The sequence below is a fragment of the Podarcis melisellensis genome (genome assembly GCF_964234715.1).
Source record: "Podarcis melisellensis genome assembly, chromosome: 13".
Lineage (NCBI taxonomy): Eukaryota > Metazoa > Chordata > Lepidosauria > Squamata > Lacertidae > Podarcis > Podarcis melisellensis.
In genome coordinates this window covers 24,703,766-24,719,639 of record NC_138545.1, presented here as the reverse complement: position 1 = coordinate 24,719,639, position 15,874 = coordinate 24,703,766, and the positions used below count along the sequence as shown (strand labels likewise).

The 15,874-nt window shown below is 41.1% G+C and overlaps 2 protein-coding genes across 4 annotated transcripts; both read right to left on the bottom strand.

Moving 5' to 3' along the window:
* Positions 1-1,289: 1,289 nt before the first annotated feature.
* LOC309353931 (olfactory receptor 14I1-like) lies at positions 1,290-3,838 on the bottom strand. Its single transcript, XM_081883544.1, has one exon. The coding sequence runs from the start codon at positions 3,790-3,792 to the stop codon at positions 2,944-2,946; it is 849 nt and encodes a 282-aa protein (XP_081739670.1). The 5' UTR covers positions 3,793-3,838; the 3' UTR covers positions 1,290-2,943.
* Positions 3,839-6,412: 2,574 nt separating this feature from the next.
* Positions 6,413-14,716, bottom strand: LOC309355425 (vomeronasal type-2 receptor 26-like). 3 transcript variants are annotated; one of them, XM_081886252.1, is made up of 6 exons: positions 14,633-14,716; positions 11,869-12,160; positions 10,297-11,172; positions 9,448-9,675; positions 8,210-8,336; positions 6,413-7,719 (listed from the first exon to the last, which is right to left on the bottom strand). In XM_081886252.1, exons 2-6 carry the CDS (start codon positions 12,028-12,030, stop codon positions 6,818-6,820), a joined length of 2,295 nt encoding a protein of 764 aa, XP_081742378.1. In that variant the 5' UTR covers positions 12,031-12,160; positions 14,633-14,716; the 3' UTR covers positions 6,413-6,817. The 3 variants fall into 3 exon arrangements, with proteins under 3 accessions (XP_081742378.1, XP_081742380.1, XP_081742379.1); XM_081886254.1 differs by having other exon boundaries at positions 11,869-12,155; positions 14,633-14,675; XM_081886253.1 differs by lacking the exon at positions 14,633-14,716 and adding an exon at positions 14,427-14,476.
* Positions 14,717-15,874: the final 1,158 nt, after the last annotated feature.

Here is a 15,874-nt window from a genome sequence, read left to right as displayed (position 1 = left end):
TCTCTGTTGGATTCACAGTTCCTTTTGCTTCACAGGAGCATGTTAGAAGAAAAGGTTATTTAAAGAAGCACTGAGAAAGGCAGATGAATGTGATAGTGGAAGTATATTCGTTGCTAAAGATTAGCTCCCTCTTTCTCTGAATAGCATGGCACTAACAGTCCACAGCCACTGCCAAAAAAACAGAAGCAAAAGACCAAAGTTTACAGTCTAAGGCTCTCTCTCATCATGAATTGCTGGTACTGTCTACTTTTCTCATACTGTCTTTCTCATGCTGCATGCACAGTGAGACCCAGGCAAGGATTCCACTTCTGTTTCTTATCATACCCATATGGAATGGGGGCATGGGAACTGCAGTGTTTAAGTAATTAAGGGAATTAATTCAACAGTGACATTGTTGCAGAGGCTGATGCAATGGCAGCTCCTAAGAATCCTTGCTAGGCATTGGGGAAATCCCTACACCATTAGGGAAGCATTGATAGGCAAAACACCACCGTTAGTAGACAGGATCCCTCAAATTGTGGATAACCATATAATTGCAGCATGCATACACTACATGTCCAGCATATGGAAGAGTCCTACTTAAAAGCAGTTCCCACCCATCCTATATATCTCTCCACGGAGGTTGACAGTTCATGCAAGCTTATGCCACAATAAATTTCTGAATGTTAAAAGTGACAAGAGGTTTTTGTGGGTGTGTGGGCAGACGAGATGCTCCTTGACCATGAAAATTATACACCATTATACCGGTGTGGGACTTGATATTAATGGAAAAGATTCACTCACAAGTTTGAAAACCAAAGAAATAACACAAATCAGAAAAGTTTTTTAAAACATGTTTCTGCCTTATTTTCTGTAAGGGGAATTGGGGTTGCTTGTGCGTAAATTCCAAACTGCTCCGAGCTGGTTGTATAGCTGGACCTTTTCCCGGTTTGACAGCCCTAAAAACGCGACTGTCTCAGTCACTGCCAGAATCCGTCAGTGGGCGTTTCCTAAACTTCCTCCAACATAAGAATTCCTTAACAGCCAACCTCCTCCTCGCTTCTCTGCGCGGAAGCCTTCTGCGCAGAGTGGGTGTGCCAAGTGGTGGTCCTGCACTCTCCTCACTGACCTCACTGGAAGAGTCTCAGAGCCTCCCCTCCGAAGTACTCTCAGCCTCTCCTTTCTTCCTGGTGTCACCTTGGTTTCCTTCCCCAGCGGAAGCTCTCTCTCTCCTTGCTGGTTCCCTCTCCGGCATCATTAGGGAGCCTTACCTCTCCACTCGGCTCCGATGTCAGTTCCCTGACATTTTCTATTCGACTTCAAGAGAACATGGCTATAGCCCACCAGTCATGAAAAGATTTTGGAAGGTATTTGTATTTGAAAGAGAAATATTCATATCTGAAAAGCACTGAGACTGTTCTCAGTGGAAGGCTCTTTTTCCCCCTTTCTTGTGTTTATTATGTAAATGATAGATGAACCTCTTTAAAAAGACAATGAAAAACTCACACTAACTCTGTTTTGGTTCAACTTTAGGCACTGCACGTGTCTACCAATGTTCTTTCTTCAGCAGAGCACTGTGATTTTTTTTTAAGCTATGGGGGCACATCATGACCTCACACAGGTGCACTAAAATCCTGTTACAGATGCAGCCAAAGGCAGCCCTGAACCCCCCCCCCCAGACAAATCCAGCCAACTAGCCATATGTCATGTCATGCTATGTCATTCCCCACCATTGTCTAAGACCCAGAATAAAATGGAGGTTCCTCACATCCCTGGCTGGTGGGCAGAGTTCAGTTTCATAGGCCACAAATTGTGTGCAGAGCAGATATATGTATGTCATGCAGCCTGATTTCTAGCACACCAGTAGATAGAAGAGTATACAGCTGGTTTAAAAACTATATTTTGATTATATAAAGGTATTACATTGTACTCAATATATATATAGCATAAACTACACCAATAAAGATAAAAAGAGGTGTACTACAATCCTGTTGCAGATGCAGCCAAAGGCAGATCTGCAAGCAATGTTAGAGAATAGAAATATAAATCTGAAAGCAGAACACCAGTTGGGGAAAAAATCTCTTTCAACGGCACAGTCTTTTTCAATTCTGTCAAACAGGAGACTGTCCCCTCTTGGGCACCATAGCTTTGCATCTAGCTCAATACTTCATTTTGCTACAAGACTCTGTCTGGCATACTGCCCTGAATGGCAACCAACTTGTGTCCAGCCTGATGTTTTCCTTATTCACAAGAGACTGTTGTGTATGCTGCCCCTATACTAATATTAGCTATGTGAAAAATAGTCTCCTGATTAGTGTCATTTGCATTAGTCCAAAGGTTTAAAATCCCCAGTTCATCCATGCAAACTATCTTTCTTCACCTCCTTCCCAGATGGCTTCAACTGTTCCTGTTTGTTTGTTTGTTTTTGCTTGCTTACTTACTTACTTGCTTGCTTGCTTGCAGTATGGACATTTTCAGGATAAACCTATTGACTGTCTGCCCAGACACTTACTATAGTAGGTGGTATTTGATGGAAGAAATGTGCCTTGTACGGATGTCTCAGACAGAAATTCATCATCTACATCTGTAGCAAGGGATTGGGAAACTGGCTAACCTGTAGAATTCTTGCCTGGAGATTCTCTACAAATTGTGATTGTGGCAGGGAAGCAGAGTGCCCTAAACAGATGTGTTCAGGCAAAAATTCATCATGGCTACATGAAGCATGTGACTGAGGAAGGTGCTGCACCTGTTGAATGCCTCCTCCCCCATCCCAAAAGCCAGGACAAAGCATGGATGCATGGAACCAAGTTTGCAAGCAAGCATAATAGACAACCCTTGACAAAGTATTCCCTGCTTAAATGGTGTGAACATTAAGGTACTTTAAATTTCCATTTCCTTGATATTTTAAGCAGGGGTAGAAATGGCAAACACTTCAAATCACATGTGGCAGTGGTGGTTTTTAAACTATGAAACTGATTTATTGTTTGGAAGTGTCTGGTACAACAGCTTCCACAGGGCAGTTTTGACATCCTTATTCCTCATGCTGTAAATCAACGGATTCATCATTGGAGGAACCACTGAGTATATCACAGCAAGCACTTCATCCAGATTATATGAAGGGCTGGAGGTTGGCATGACATAGGAGAAGATACCTGTACCTAGTAAGAGAGAGACAACAGTGAGGTGGGGAATGCAGGTAGAAAAGGCTTTCTGTCTACTTGCTTTCGAGGACATTCTCAGCACTGCAGTAAAGATCTGAACATAGGATGTGACAATGAGCACAAAGCAGCCAAGACCTAAGGCTGAACTAAAGAGAAGGGCCCACATTTCACTGAAGTATGGATCAGAGCAGGATATCTTCATCAGGTGTGGGATTTCACAGAAGAACTGAGTGATGATGTTGGAGCAGAAGGGCAGTGAAAAAATGGTACCTGTGTGCAGAGCAGCATTAGGGAAGCCTGCTGCCCATGCCCCACCTGCCAGCTGAACACACCTTCCCCACTTCATCACAGAGGTATAGTGCAGTGGGGGACAGATGGCCACATACCGGTCATAGGCCATGACAGCGAGGAGGAAAATATCTGATGACATGAAGAGGACGAACAAAAGCATTTGTGCAGCACATTCAGAATAGGAAATATGTGTTGTGTTCATCAGGGCATTAGCTATTGATCTGGGAATGGTGACGTTTGTGGATCCAAGGTCAACAACTGATAAGTTGACAAGGAAGTTATACATTGGGGTCTGAAGGTGGGTAGTTCTAGCTACCAGAATGATGATGAGGAAGTTTCCAATGAGAATTGCCATGTACATTGCTGTGAATACTGCAAGGTGTAAGATCTGGAGTTCCCTTTGCTCTGAAAATTAGACATGTCTTTGCAATCTGTTGGGGGAATAAGAGAGACTATTATAAAAATTTTACTATTGCAAGAAAATGTTTCTATCCAATACTTAAAAGAACAGGCTTGTTGGAGCAGAACAAAGGCATATCTAGCAATGACCAACCGAATACCTATTGGAAGTCCACATGCAGGTCACAAGCACAATACCATTGTACCACTCATGTTCTTCAGCAACTGGTATTCAGAGACACATATGTTCCATCATTTCTCTGATGAAAATAGTGACATCCTATTTAATAATAGTAATAATATTTATGCTACGCCCATCTGACTGGGTTGCCCCAGCCACTCTGGACTGCTTCCCTCATATATAAAAACATATATAAAAATATAATAGAACAGTAAACATTTTTTTTAAACTTCCCTATACAGGGCTTCCTTCAGGTGTCTTCTAAAGGTTGTATAGTTCCTTATCTCCTTGATTGGTGGTCGCATAACTCCAAGCCCTCCAACATTTCTCCAATAAAAATAGGGACGTCTTAAGGGAAATTGGGACATTCCAGGATCAAATCAGAAACTGGGACAGCTTCTGTAAATCCAGGACTGTCCCTGAAAAATAGGGACACTTGGAAGGTCTGGAGACATATTCCAACTTAATGATATTTTTAGGGACAACTGTAACGTAGAGAGTGCAGCATTCTGACCGTTTGTGTAAAATAAAAATAAAAATCCCTACACTTATCACAGCTACATAACAAACAGTTTGACCCTCAATTTTCACATATCCCTTCCTTCTGAAATCTCCACTTTGTGTAGAGCAGCCTGAAAACCCTTACCACATCTACTCAGAAGTATGTCAATAAGGCTTATTCCCTGGTAAATTGCTCCATTAATCCCTCAAATGAGTATTTTCCTTAAAACTAGGAATGATTTGCTTTATATTCAGAAGCAGTATAGATCTGACTGTCAGAGTGAAACAAGAGGGAATAGCCATGCCTTTCATAGTGTCTGTGTGCATTTCTCATCTGCATCAAGCTTGTTTGGGGCAGAGGAGAGACACTATGCTGAGCTGCAGCCATCACTGCTCTGACCCACCATCACTGTTCATATGCACCCACTCTCTGTCTCTCTTTCCAACTACCTGCCTCTATCCAACTACTATAATTTTTTAAAAAATATCTTCTGCATATCCATATTAACTTAATTTGTTCATTTATTCATCTGCTACAAATATTTACTCTTATGAAACTCTAGGTTATTACAATAATCCTGCCAATGTTCTTATCTGTTTACAATTTTTCTGTAAATATTCAATAAACCATTTCCATTCTTTTATAAAAGAATTTATTTCTTATTTTTCTGGTAAGTTTCACTATTTCTGCATATTCCATAAGTTTTTGTATCCATTCTTCCTTTGTTGGGACTTCTACCTCTTTCCATTTTTCGGCAAGTGAAATTATTGCCGCTGTAGTAGCATACATGAATCAGTTTCCGTACAGTTTGGTTTGTTCTGTCCCTATACTTTTCATAAGGAAACTTCTGGTTTTTGTACAAACATTATTTTAAACATCCTTTTCAATTCATTATATATCATTTCCTAGTAAGCTTTAACTTTACTATAAGACCACCACATATGATAAAAAGAACCTTCTTTCTTTTTACATTTCCAACACTTATTTGATTTAGATTTATTCATTTTTCCCAATTTACTCAGTGTTAGATACAATCGATATATCATTTTCTTATAATTTTCTCTTAGACCGTAACATGCTGTAAATTTTATATCCATTTTCCACAATTGTTCCCATGCTTCCATGTCTGTATTATGACCAACATCTATTGCCCAATGTATCATTGAGGATTTTACTTGCTCATCCTTTGTCTCCCATTCCAATAATATTTCATACATTTTAGACAGCACTTTTACAGTACAGTACATTCCAACAGGTCTCTCTCAGTTGTGATATTTGTTCCCCAAACCCTTGTATCCTTCTTAAATATTTCATTCAAATAATGATACTGTATCCATGTTGTTAATTTTTCTGATAATTCCGTAAATTATTTTAAATTATTCTCTCCTCCCTCTTGTTTTAATAAATGTCTATAAGTTGGCCCCCTTCTATAATATTATTTTGCTTTACCACTATACAGTGAGGGGGAAAAGTATTTGATCCCCTGCTAAATTTCCCTTTTGCACTCTGACGAAAAAATGACCAGTCCATAATTTTAATGGTAGGTTTATTGTAGCTGTGAGAGACAGAATAACAACAGGAAAACCCCCAGAAACCCAGAATTGTCCGACACTCATTGCACTCATTTAATTTGCAACCAAAGAGACCCACATATCCAAAATACCAACATGCTTAAAGTGATTGACAATTTAAATGTGCAGGTAAATTTCCCAGCAAACAAAGCCACAACAAAGCTGACAACAGAAATTTTATTTTATTCTGAAAGACAGCAGATAAATTATTTAAATAAATAAATAGCAATGAATCCTATATTACAAATGCATTTTAGAGTTGAACCATCTAGCTCAACTCTTTTGCTGGCCAAAGATAACAATGGTCTATTGAACAGTTTCCCTGCAAAAAAAGGTATGAAATTTTATTATCGACATTTTTGCATTATGATGTTTTTTTAAAACCAGAAATAAGCATACATATACAGCTTTTAAAAATGAGCATGCCACTGAAACAATTTTCTAAAAACCTTTCCTCAGTGACATTGTCATGATAGAGATACATCAAATTATAGGGTTGTCAAACCCATTTACCTAGATATAAGCATCATTGTGCTCCCTAGAATTTATATTTGAGTCATAGAACTGCACACTAAATAATACATTTTCAACTTGCGCATTGTTTTCAGTTTTCTGCAGTTGCTACCTCTGTCACAATTAAAATATCGCTTATAAATGCAGCATCATTCTGCTCCACTATTGGGGCTTAAAACAATCAACAGCAGGACTTCTGCTTAAACCATTATAGACATGCTTACTTATTTCTTACTAACATTTGATCCTTGCTATTCAGTTTGGGCCTCAGAATAATTATATAGCATTTTGGAAAGAAAATACAACCCAGTAATCCTGCACTGGAAGCCAAGATAGAAAAGATCTCCACAGACACCATATATTTTCCCTTGGTGCTCAGGTAGGTTGGCACAAAGGTCACCCAAACACTGCAAAATAACAGCATGCTAAAAGTGATGAATTTGGCTTCGTTGAATGTGTTAGGCAACTTCCTTGCAAAGAAAGCCACAACAAAGGTTACTAGTGCCATTAATCCCAAGTAGCCCAGAACACAGTAAAACATAGTCACAGACCCTTCATTGCATTCCACTACAATTTCTTCAACTAGAGAGTGCATGTCCAAATATGTAGACGGAGGAGCAGTGACTAACCACAGCATACAAATCCCCGCTTGAAAAATAGAACAAGAAAGAACAACTGAGTTCGCCAGTTTTTTCCCTAGCCATTTCCTCGTTCTGCCTCCTGGCTTACTAGCCATGAATGCAAGAACCACAGTGATGGTTTTGGCCAACACAGAAGAAATTGCCACAGAGAAAATGAGTCCAAAAGCTGTTTGCCGTAGGAGGCAGGTCAGTGTCTGAGGTTGGCCTATGAACAGTAAAGAGCAGAGAAAACAGAGCAGGAGAGAAATGAGCAGAGAGTAGGTGAGATTCCTATTGTTGGCTTTGACAATAGGGGTGTTCTGGAACCTAATGAAGATTCCAAGCACTACAGACGTGATCAGAGACAAAAACAGTGCCAAGAAAGCTAAAATGATCCCCAAAGGCTCATCATAAGACAGAAAGTTTAGAATCTTAGGAAGGCATTGAGTCCTGTCCCTCTTTGAATACAGATGTTCTGGACATGTGACACAGTCATTCATATCTGCAAGAAGGGGGGAAATCATTTTTCACTCTTTTAAACATACTGGATGGTAGTCAGAGTTGCATGGGCAGAGTTCCTCTCACACAGTGGATACAACCAACTGTAATTATTCCTGCTGCATATTTTCCCATGTATAATGCAATGTAGAGACCTACGCTTGGTGCTTACGTAAAAGGGACATGTTTCAGTAGTGCTAGACCTCTCTGGCTGAAAAATTACTTTCACTGTCAAGTCCCCTCTTAGTCCAATTAAGTTCTGAAGTGATGACAATGAAGTAAAAATTTTAAGTATTTCATAGTACAAATATACCAAAATTTGTATTGTCAAATCAAGGCAAAATAATCACAAAAAGGGGTTCATAGAAGAAATATCTCCCTTGCATGAGAGAATAGTGGCAGCAGAGATTAAGAGGAACCTGTTCAATTATGTTTTCTCTTGGTCTTTCCCAAGCCCCACTCCACTTTCTCATATGTCCCATTTTGTCTCCTACCACTCTGGTCTGAAATCTTCCCTTCTGGACATGGAGCACAATCATAGCAGCAAAACGGCTTGTCCTCCTTCCTTTTTCTGCTGTAGCCTGGATAGCAGTTGTCATTACACACAGCAAGTGGCAGGGCCTAGCCATATAAAATTAAAGTAATATGACTCAGTTTTCTTCTGACTGGCTCTATTCATCTTTGAGTAACAGGATGCTGACTTCAAATGGCTGCCTAACCAAGGAAGAGAATTTTGTAGGCAGAAAGCAGTTACGTGGCTCATAAATATGAATGGGGGGAAATTAGATTCAATATGCATTTAAAGCCAAATTTATCAACTTTGCACTTTCTGAAAGAATATGTGAACAGATACACAGCTACAATCCATATTTATCATGTCATTTCTTACAAAATACTGCATTTTGATATGTTTTCCTCCAAACCAGCTTCTAGCTAAATTAAGAAGATTGACCTAGCTGTGCCTTAAGGTGGCAACATATGCACAGCCTATCATAATTGGGTGTAAGATAAAGAAAACAAAAGGAAAATTCACTGCAGGGTTGGTAACACATCCTAGAATCAGAAGAGAGATTAGGGGCAGGGGACGCATGCTGTGGAGGCACAAATTCCCCAACCACAATACTCCCAACCATTTAGAAACATCTAAGAAATAGTCATATACCCCCACAGCTGACAATTTCAAGCTTGCTGAAAACCAGCAAATGGCTGGGTGAACTGGACGGTTGGTTGGTTGGTTGGTTGGGGAAGCCCAGCCAAATGGGTGGGGTATAAATAAGAAATTGTTGTTGTTGTTGTTTCAATTCTTTCTGGATGCCACTAATGAGGGAGACAGATACAACACAGCAAGAAGTATATTCCACAAATGGGAAACCACTAGCAAGAAAGTCCTTTCACTGGTCAACACCCAGCGGTTGAACCACCAACAGAGCTTCCCCTGCTAATCATAGAGTCCAAGACGGTCTGAATGGTTTGATAAGGAGCTCATTGAAGGGTTCACTGACTAGATCACCTCTGCTTCTGTCACACAAAGCGTTACTTGTGTGTGTTTGTGTGAGGTGATTTGAAAGGTGGGAAGGGAAATGATGAGAGAAGCACACCACGGTGCTTTCAGGACCAGGTAGATTGGCAGACCCCAACAAAGAAGAAGGGAGAAACTTAAGGGGGAAAACTGGGGTTGAAGGGGCTCTCCTCAGTATGCCTTTTGATTCTATTACATGCAACCAGATCCCACCTGATTAAAATTCTTGTGCCATGTGATGATGCTTTCATTAATGGTGAACTCGGTGCCTGGTGAAGCGTGTGGATCCATCCTTCCCAATTTCACTCTTATGAAGGATTTGTTTGGGAAAGTAATCCAGTTGGTAATATCAAATCCAGCAGCTAGTTCGTTTTTCTCATTAAAATAAATGCTGTCCCCAGCACTGTTGTTGAATGAGATGCTCCTCAGAAAAGGGTGAAGCTGGATTGAAAGAGGCAAATCTCAGAAAACGAGACTAATAAATATAATAAATAAATAATAGGCTCCTGTGTGCAAGATGAGGATAATTCTAGTAAAGGTAAAGGGACCCCTGACCGTTAAGTCCAGTCACAAACGACTCTGGGGTTGTGGAGCTCATCTCGTTCTATAGGCCAAGGGAGCCTGTGTTTGTCCGCAGATAGCTTCCAAGTCATGTGGCCAGCATGACTAAGCCACTTCTGGTGAACCAGAGTAGCGCACGGAAACACTGTTTACCTTCCCGCCAAAGAGGTACCTATTTATCTACCTGCACTTTGACATGCTTTCAAACTGCTAGTTGGGCAGGAGCTGGGACCGAGCAACGGGAGCTCACCCCGTCGCGGGGATTCAAACTGCCAACCTTCTGATCGGCAAGCCCTAGGCTCTGTGGTTTAGACCACAGCGCCACCCGCGTCCCCTAGGTTAATTCTAGTCTACCTTAAAAGGTGAGATGATCAAACAAAGGCCATAAACATTACAAAGGTTCAAGGAAGAAGCAATGTTCTGGGGATAACCCTCCCTAGGTGAACCCTCAGACCCTTGAGCTTTATAACATTCACCGGCTCATGATATGCAAGCTGTTACCTGCCAAGGTTGCTGGTGGGGAGGCTCCAGACTGCCTCTATCCCCTGTCACTGTCCTATGATTCTCTATGGCCGAGTACCTGGCATGTAGAGCTTGTGCTATGGCATGGACAGCATTGTAGATACTGTAGCTTTGGGCAGTCATACTCATTTCAAAAAATATCCCAGGAAGGCTCTCCAGTTTCTCCTTCCCAGTACATATGTCAATGAGCTCCTTACCCAGTTTGGTACCTGGCCACAAACAGCCAAATGCCTGTTCCCAGAAGACCCTAATGAAGCCATCTCCTTTCGGCCAATGAAAATTTAGAACTTGAAGGAAATTTTGGAAGCCAAACACTTCATTGGAGTTCAGTGTAAATGACAAAGCTCCATGGAAAAAGTCAATATCCAAATTCCTGTAATATATATGTGATGAGAATTCCCACTGGGCTGTCATAACCCATACCTTACCCATTACTGCCTCTGTCAAGTCTTCTGTTTGTGCCAGGTATAGAAACCATTTCAGCATTAATATGGTAAAAGTATCAGCATTTAAGACAAATACATTGACTTTGGTGTTGGTTAGGAAAAGGGCCATGCTCTCTCTAGGTCTCGACAAATAAAAAATTTCTATCATGTTATCCGTGGAAGTGATGAATGGAAGTCTATCAATGAAGGCAGAACACATGCCATTCTGTGAAAGCAGTGGCAGTAGGTTCTGCACAAACCTGTCTCCTTTTTCATCATCCAGTGCAATGATCCCAATCCATTTCCACTGGAAATGCAGAAATAGATGGACAATTCCATTATATTGCTGCGCTTCATTGGGAACCATCTGATAGACAAAAGGGAACTCGGTTTTATCATTCATCAATGGAGCAAAAAAGCAGTAGGTGACCTAAGCAAAATGAAGAATATTATAATTAACAATAATAATTTTTATTTATACCCCTCCCTCCCTGGCCAAAACCGGGCTCAGTTACATTCCCCAGAATGTATCCCTCCTAAAACAGCCCAGTTAGGACACAATGTGTTCATTGACTGTGGAATGCTGATTGTTGGGGAAGGGGCATAGAAATTGAATGGAATGTCTGGAGTTTAAGCAGCTGGTTTTTTTTCTCTCTCTCTCTCTCCAGAGAGATGCAGTGCTAGTTTTACATTTTAAAGCACTAAATCATAGGAACCCTACTTAGCTGAAGGAACCTAAAGCTTTGAATTCTTTAAACCCTGTCTCCAGAGCACAATGGGGAACTTTTTCCCCACATAGAATATCACAGGGCCAACTCCTCCTGTACTTTTAAAAGGTTAGCAAATATTATTCATTTGCAGGGGGCATTTTCTATAAAGTGTTAGAACTGATCCATATACTGAAATTGAGGAGTTTCTGCATGCTATGGAGGGTATGTATAGATGTCCTTTTTAAATACGTATTTTTCTTGGGAAACAAAAAAGGCTTGTATATTTTTTGCCAATCAAATTTGTAGCTATCTCTCTCAACCCCAAAACAATAATTTGCACATGGAAATGATGACATGTGTGCTAATTCTGTGACACAGTTACTCTTCCTGCCATGACACTAACAAGTGTATCCTACCTGTGGAATCTTGTAGATGCTTAAGAAGTTGGCCATATGCAGAGAGGTTTCAGAATCAAGTCCCCCAATAACAGCTATCAAATTCTTCTCAGTGTCACAGCTGTAGTTAGGTATGGTCTTTTTCAAATTAAAGAGAACATTCAAGGTGTTCTGATAAGTCATTTTTGCATTGAAGTAGCTGTCATAAATATGGAATCCCAGGCTGACATTTGGTAAAACTTTGGGATCATCATTTACCTCCTTCACGGCAAATAGGAAAGCCAAGACGTGTTGATAGTTTTTTGGCACTGCTCTAAAATAAGCAAGTGAAGAAGAAGAAGAATTTATATGAAGCATTAAATACCTATTATGAACTTCCCAATTTGCAAGTCTTTATGACTACTTTTTGAAAACCAGTTTCATGGTATGACACTGTATAGCATCATCACAGTTAAGATATTTATGTAGCAGAGCTACCTGGAGCTACCCCCACACCTATCATCTGTCACATTCACACATCACTAGCATTAATTTTTTTAAGTTAAAACTCACAGGAACCATATACAATTCTGGATGTATATGGGTTGTTGTTCATTTGAATACCTTTCTGTGTCCATTCGCATATATGCACATGTTTTCATAACTCGCACACATTAAGTAAAACTTTGCACACATGCCATCCACATAATACTTTTGAAAATACACAACTGACCAACTGTTCGACAGTGTTCTTTTACCCTTTATTGCTACATCCTCAGTTATGCTAGCACTTTTGTGTTGACCAGGTTATCAACATTTAGAAAATTAGAAGGTTAATAAATATTCCACATCAGCAACAAACTAATGACTGGGAACATGTGATGCTATTCAAATGAAGCAAGAGCTCCTGTGGTCAACAGTACAGAGGTTTCAAAAGACAGAAGTTGTGGATGCTTTCATCTTTTGTTTTAATTTGGCTTGACTTTGACCAGGAGTTATATAAAACAAACCACAGTTCTCTGCCATCCTGTATTTTCTGTGCTGTAATTTTAATACCTCATACATTCTCCACAACTACAGCATGGTCAAGAGCTGGCTTTGACCTGAAACCAGTATATAGAAGATCACAAGGGCAAACTTGTTACTACATTGCCTAATTTTATGCCGTAGAAATAAAAGTATTTCCTTACAGGATTTGATCGATAAGCTTTGTCCTTGGGTGCTCCATGAAGAAAATGGGTTCAAACAATAAGAAGAACTGAGAAGTAATCTCTCCAATGATGAAATCGCCTCCCTGTTTATACTCATGTGGGACATAGAGAGGTTCTCTCATGCTGCACATAATATGTGCCTTGCATTCAATTTGAAGCAGCAGCAACAATAAGAGCAAAGAAAAACCATCCATTTCCATTTTGAAGGCAAATCCTATTGCCATGAAACAGAAGCCCCCGTTTCCATCTTCTTTGTGATCCAGCACCCTCCCTTCAAAGTACATTCATTGTTTAGATACATCAACCCTGCCCTGCATTCTCCTCAAGGGAGAATTTCCTAGACTGGACCATTGTAGCTCTGCCTAACCCTACTTCTCCAATGCACTGAATAATACTATGGTCTTTTATGTAAGCTCTGAATCACTTGTTTACTAATTGTGCGAAAGGCCCCTGGAAATCCACATTGCTCACAGTGATTTGAAATAATTACAGGGTACACAATCACTCCACAATTCTATTATTTCTTCCTCCCCACAGGACTATTCATTGTGGCACCATGTGCAAGAGAGTCAGAAACAACCTGTTTGCCTGATCTGACCATGACTCTTTGCTGCTCCTTAGTGGAAGAGGGTATAGTTATCATATGCAGGCTCAATGATATAGATTAATGCAAACACCAAGGGGAGGAAATAGAATCTAGGCAACAGTAGAGTAGAAGCAAGGAAGTAGTAGTAGTGGAAATGTTTTGTATTGAAATGCTAATGCCCTGGACTCCTATCACATATTCTATGTAGAGTGATATGGCTACAGTCGCATGAAGTATTCTGTATAGGCATGCTTTACAATAAGTATTTGGTTTTTGTAGGGGTATAACTCAATAGTTATATAACTCTGCAGCAGACAAATTCTGCTGAATCATGTGATGATGCATAGTAGTCAACACACTAAGGCTGCAAACCTGGAAGTAATCATTATTGAACTTAATAGGATTTACTTCTGAGTAGATACATAAAAGCATGTACTGCCATACCACCAAATCTTCATCTGCTCCAGCCATCACTTTAGGCCAGATGTGGAGATCTTTGCCCCTCCAGATGTTGCTAAATTGTAACTCCCAACTCTTCTATCACATCCACATATTAGGGGCCATCCAGGGGCACTTTTCCTAAACAGAAGCTGTATAAGTTAGTGTGCCTACTTACTAGCTCCCCTTCTTTCCTTGCCTGAAGCTTCTGTGCCCATGCTCTGCTGCCCAGACCTGGCCCATTGATGAGGCAGGGTGAGGAGCCTGCCTCGGGTGGCAGAAGAGGCAGCACCCACCTTGCCTCTTCTGCCTTCCCTGTGCCAGAAGTGTCAGCAAGATCTCGCCTCAATCTTATGAGATCTCACCCGCTTTGCAGGTGCCACCGCCACTGCCAAGCAAACAACACAGGTAAGAGAGACACAGTGCCATCAGCAGGGGGGGGGGCAGCACATTCCTGTGCCAAAACAGGATGTGACACCCCCTGCTGCTTCCCATTTCAATAAGACACTGGTGGCCGCACACTGTTTACTGCCCAGCATAATAACAGAAAGTGGGTTCACACACTTCTTACCTTTGCCTTCTGCACTGTTTGGGATGGGATGGGAGACATCACTGCTGCCTTCTTCAATGATAAAGTGGTCAAGGTATTGCAGATTCCTGCCTTAAGAGAGGCTGGCCATTGTGACCTCACAATGAGTCTCCCTTCTCAGCCAAGTTGACCACTGAGAGTTGTTGACTCAAAACGGTGCTTAGCAACTTGGTGAAAAGGGGCTGGAATCACTTTACTTCTACATGGAAGAAGTTGGCCCCCCAGTGCCCCAGCTTTTCGGCTTTGCAAAGCTTGCCTACCCTCCACTTTCCCAACATTATCCCCCCACTGAAGGGGCAATGTTTTTTATTCCACTTCCTTAGAATCTTTTTTTAAAAAAGCTAGTTTTTAATCAAAGGCTTTATTTCCACCACGTTACCTGAGACCACAAGAGCTTGTTTTCTTCAGCTCTCCTTTGGATTGGGAGCTATGAATTCCTCTTTTACTAAATGCTACTCTACTTGCATTAAATTAAAGAGAAGTTAAGGCAAAAGAAAGTTGCAGGAAACATGCTCAGGGTGCAAAATTGGACGTATTAAGCTCTGCTGAGAAACTTAAAAGCTGAAGTCCTGTGTGCATTTGGATACAAATGGGTCTCAATTCAATTACTCTGAATGATTTTAAACCAGTATGAGCTGGAAAAGGTTTCTAGGAGGGTTAAAATCAGGGGTTAGTAATATACATTAATTATTGCCTCATTCACTAAGGTAACCTGTGACATCTCCTGCTTCCACGTTTCTTGGGGGTGTACAGGGTGTTAGGGGAGGGGCAGTATCTCGTCTCCCTTGGAGAGGGAGCTGAGGTGCCAATACTTTGGCCACCTCATGAGAAGACCTTGATGCTGGGAAGCCACCCTGATTGAGGGCACAAGGATACGCCAGACGACGAGATGGTTAGTGTGTGTTCTCAAAGCTACTAACATGAATTTGACCAAACTGTGGGAGGCAGTGGATGACAGGAGTCCCTGGCGTGCTCTGGTCCATGGGGTCATGAAGAGTCAGACACAACTAAACAACAAAAGTATCTCTAGTGGGGGACACACCATGCTCCTTCTGAGGCAGTTTGTCCACCTTTATTCCTCATCCTGCACTTGGCTCTCACCTGCAGCTCCGAGAAGCTGTCAGCATGTGACAGCATCTACACCCTGGGAAAAAAGCTTCGACTGGCCAGCTAAATCAGGTGAGGGTAGCCAATGGGTCTCCAACCCTCAGCAGCTTTCTCCTG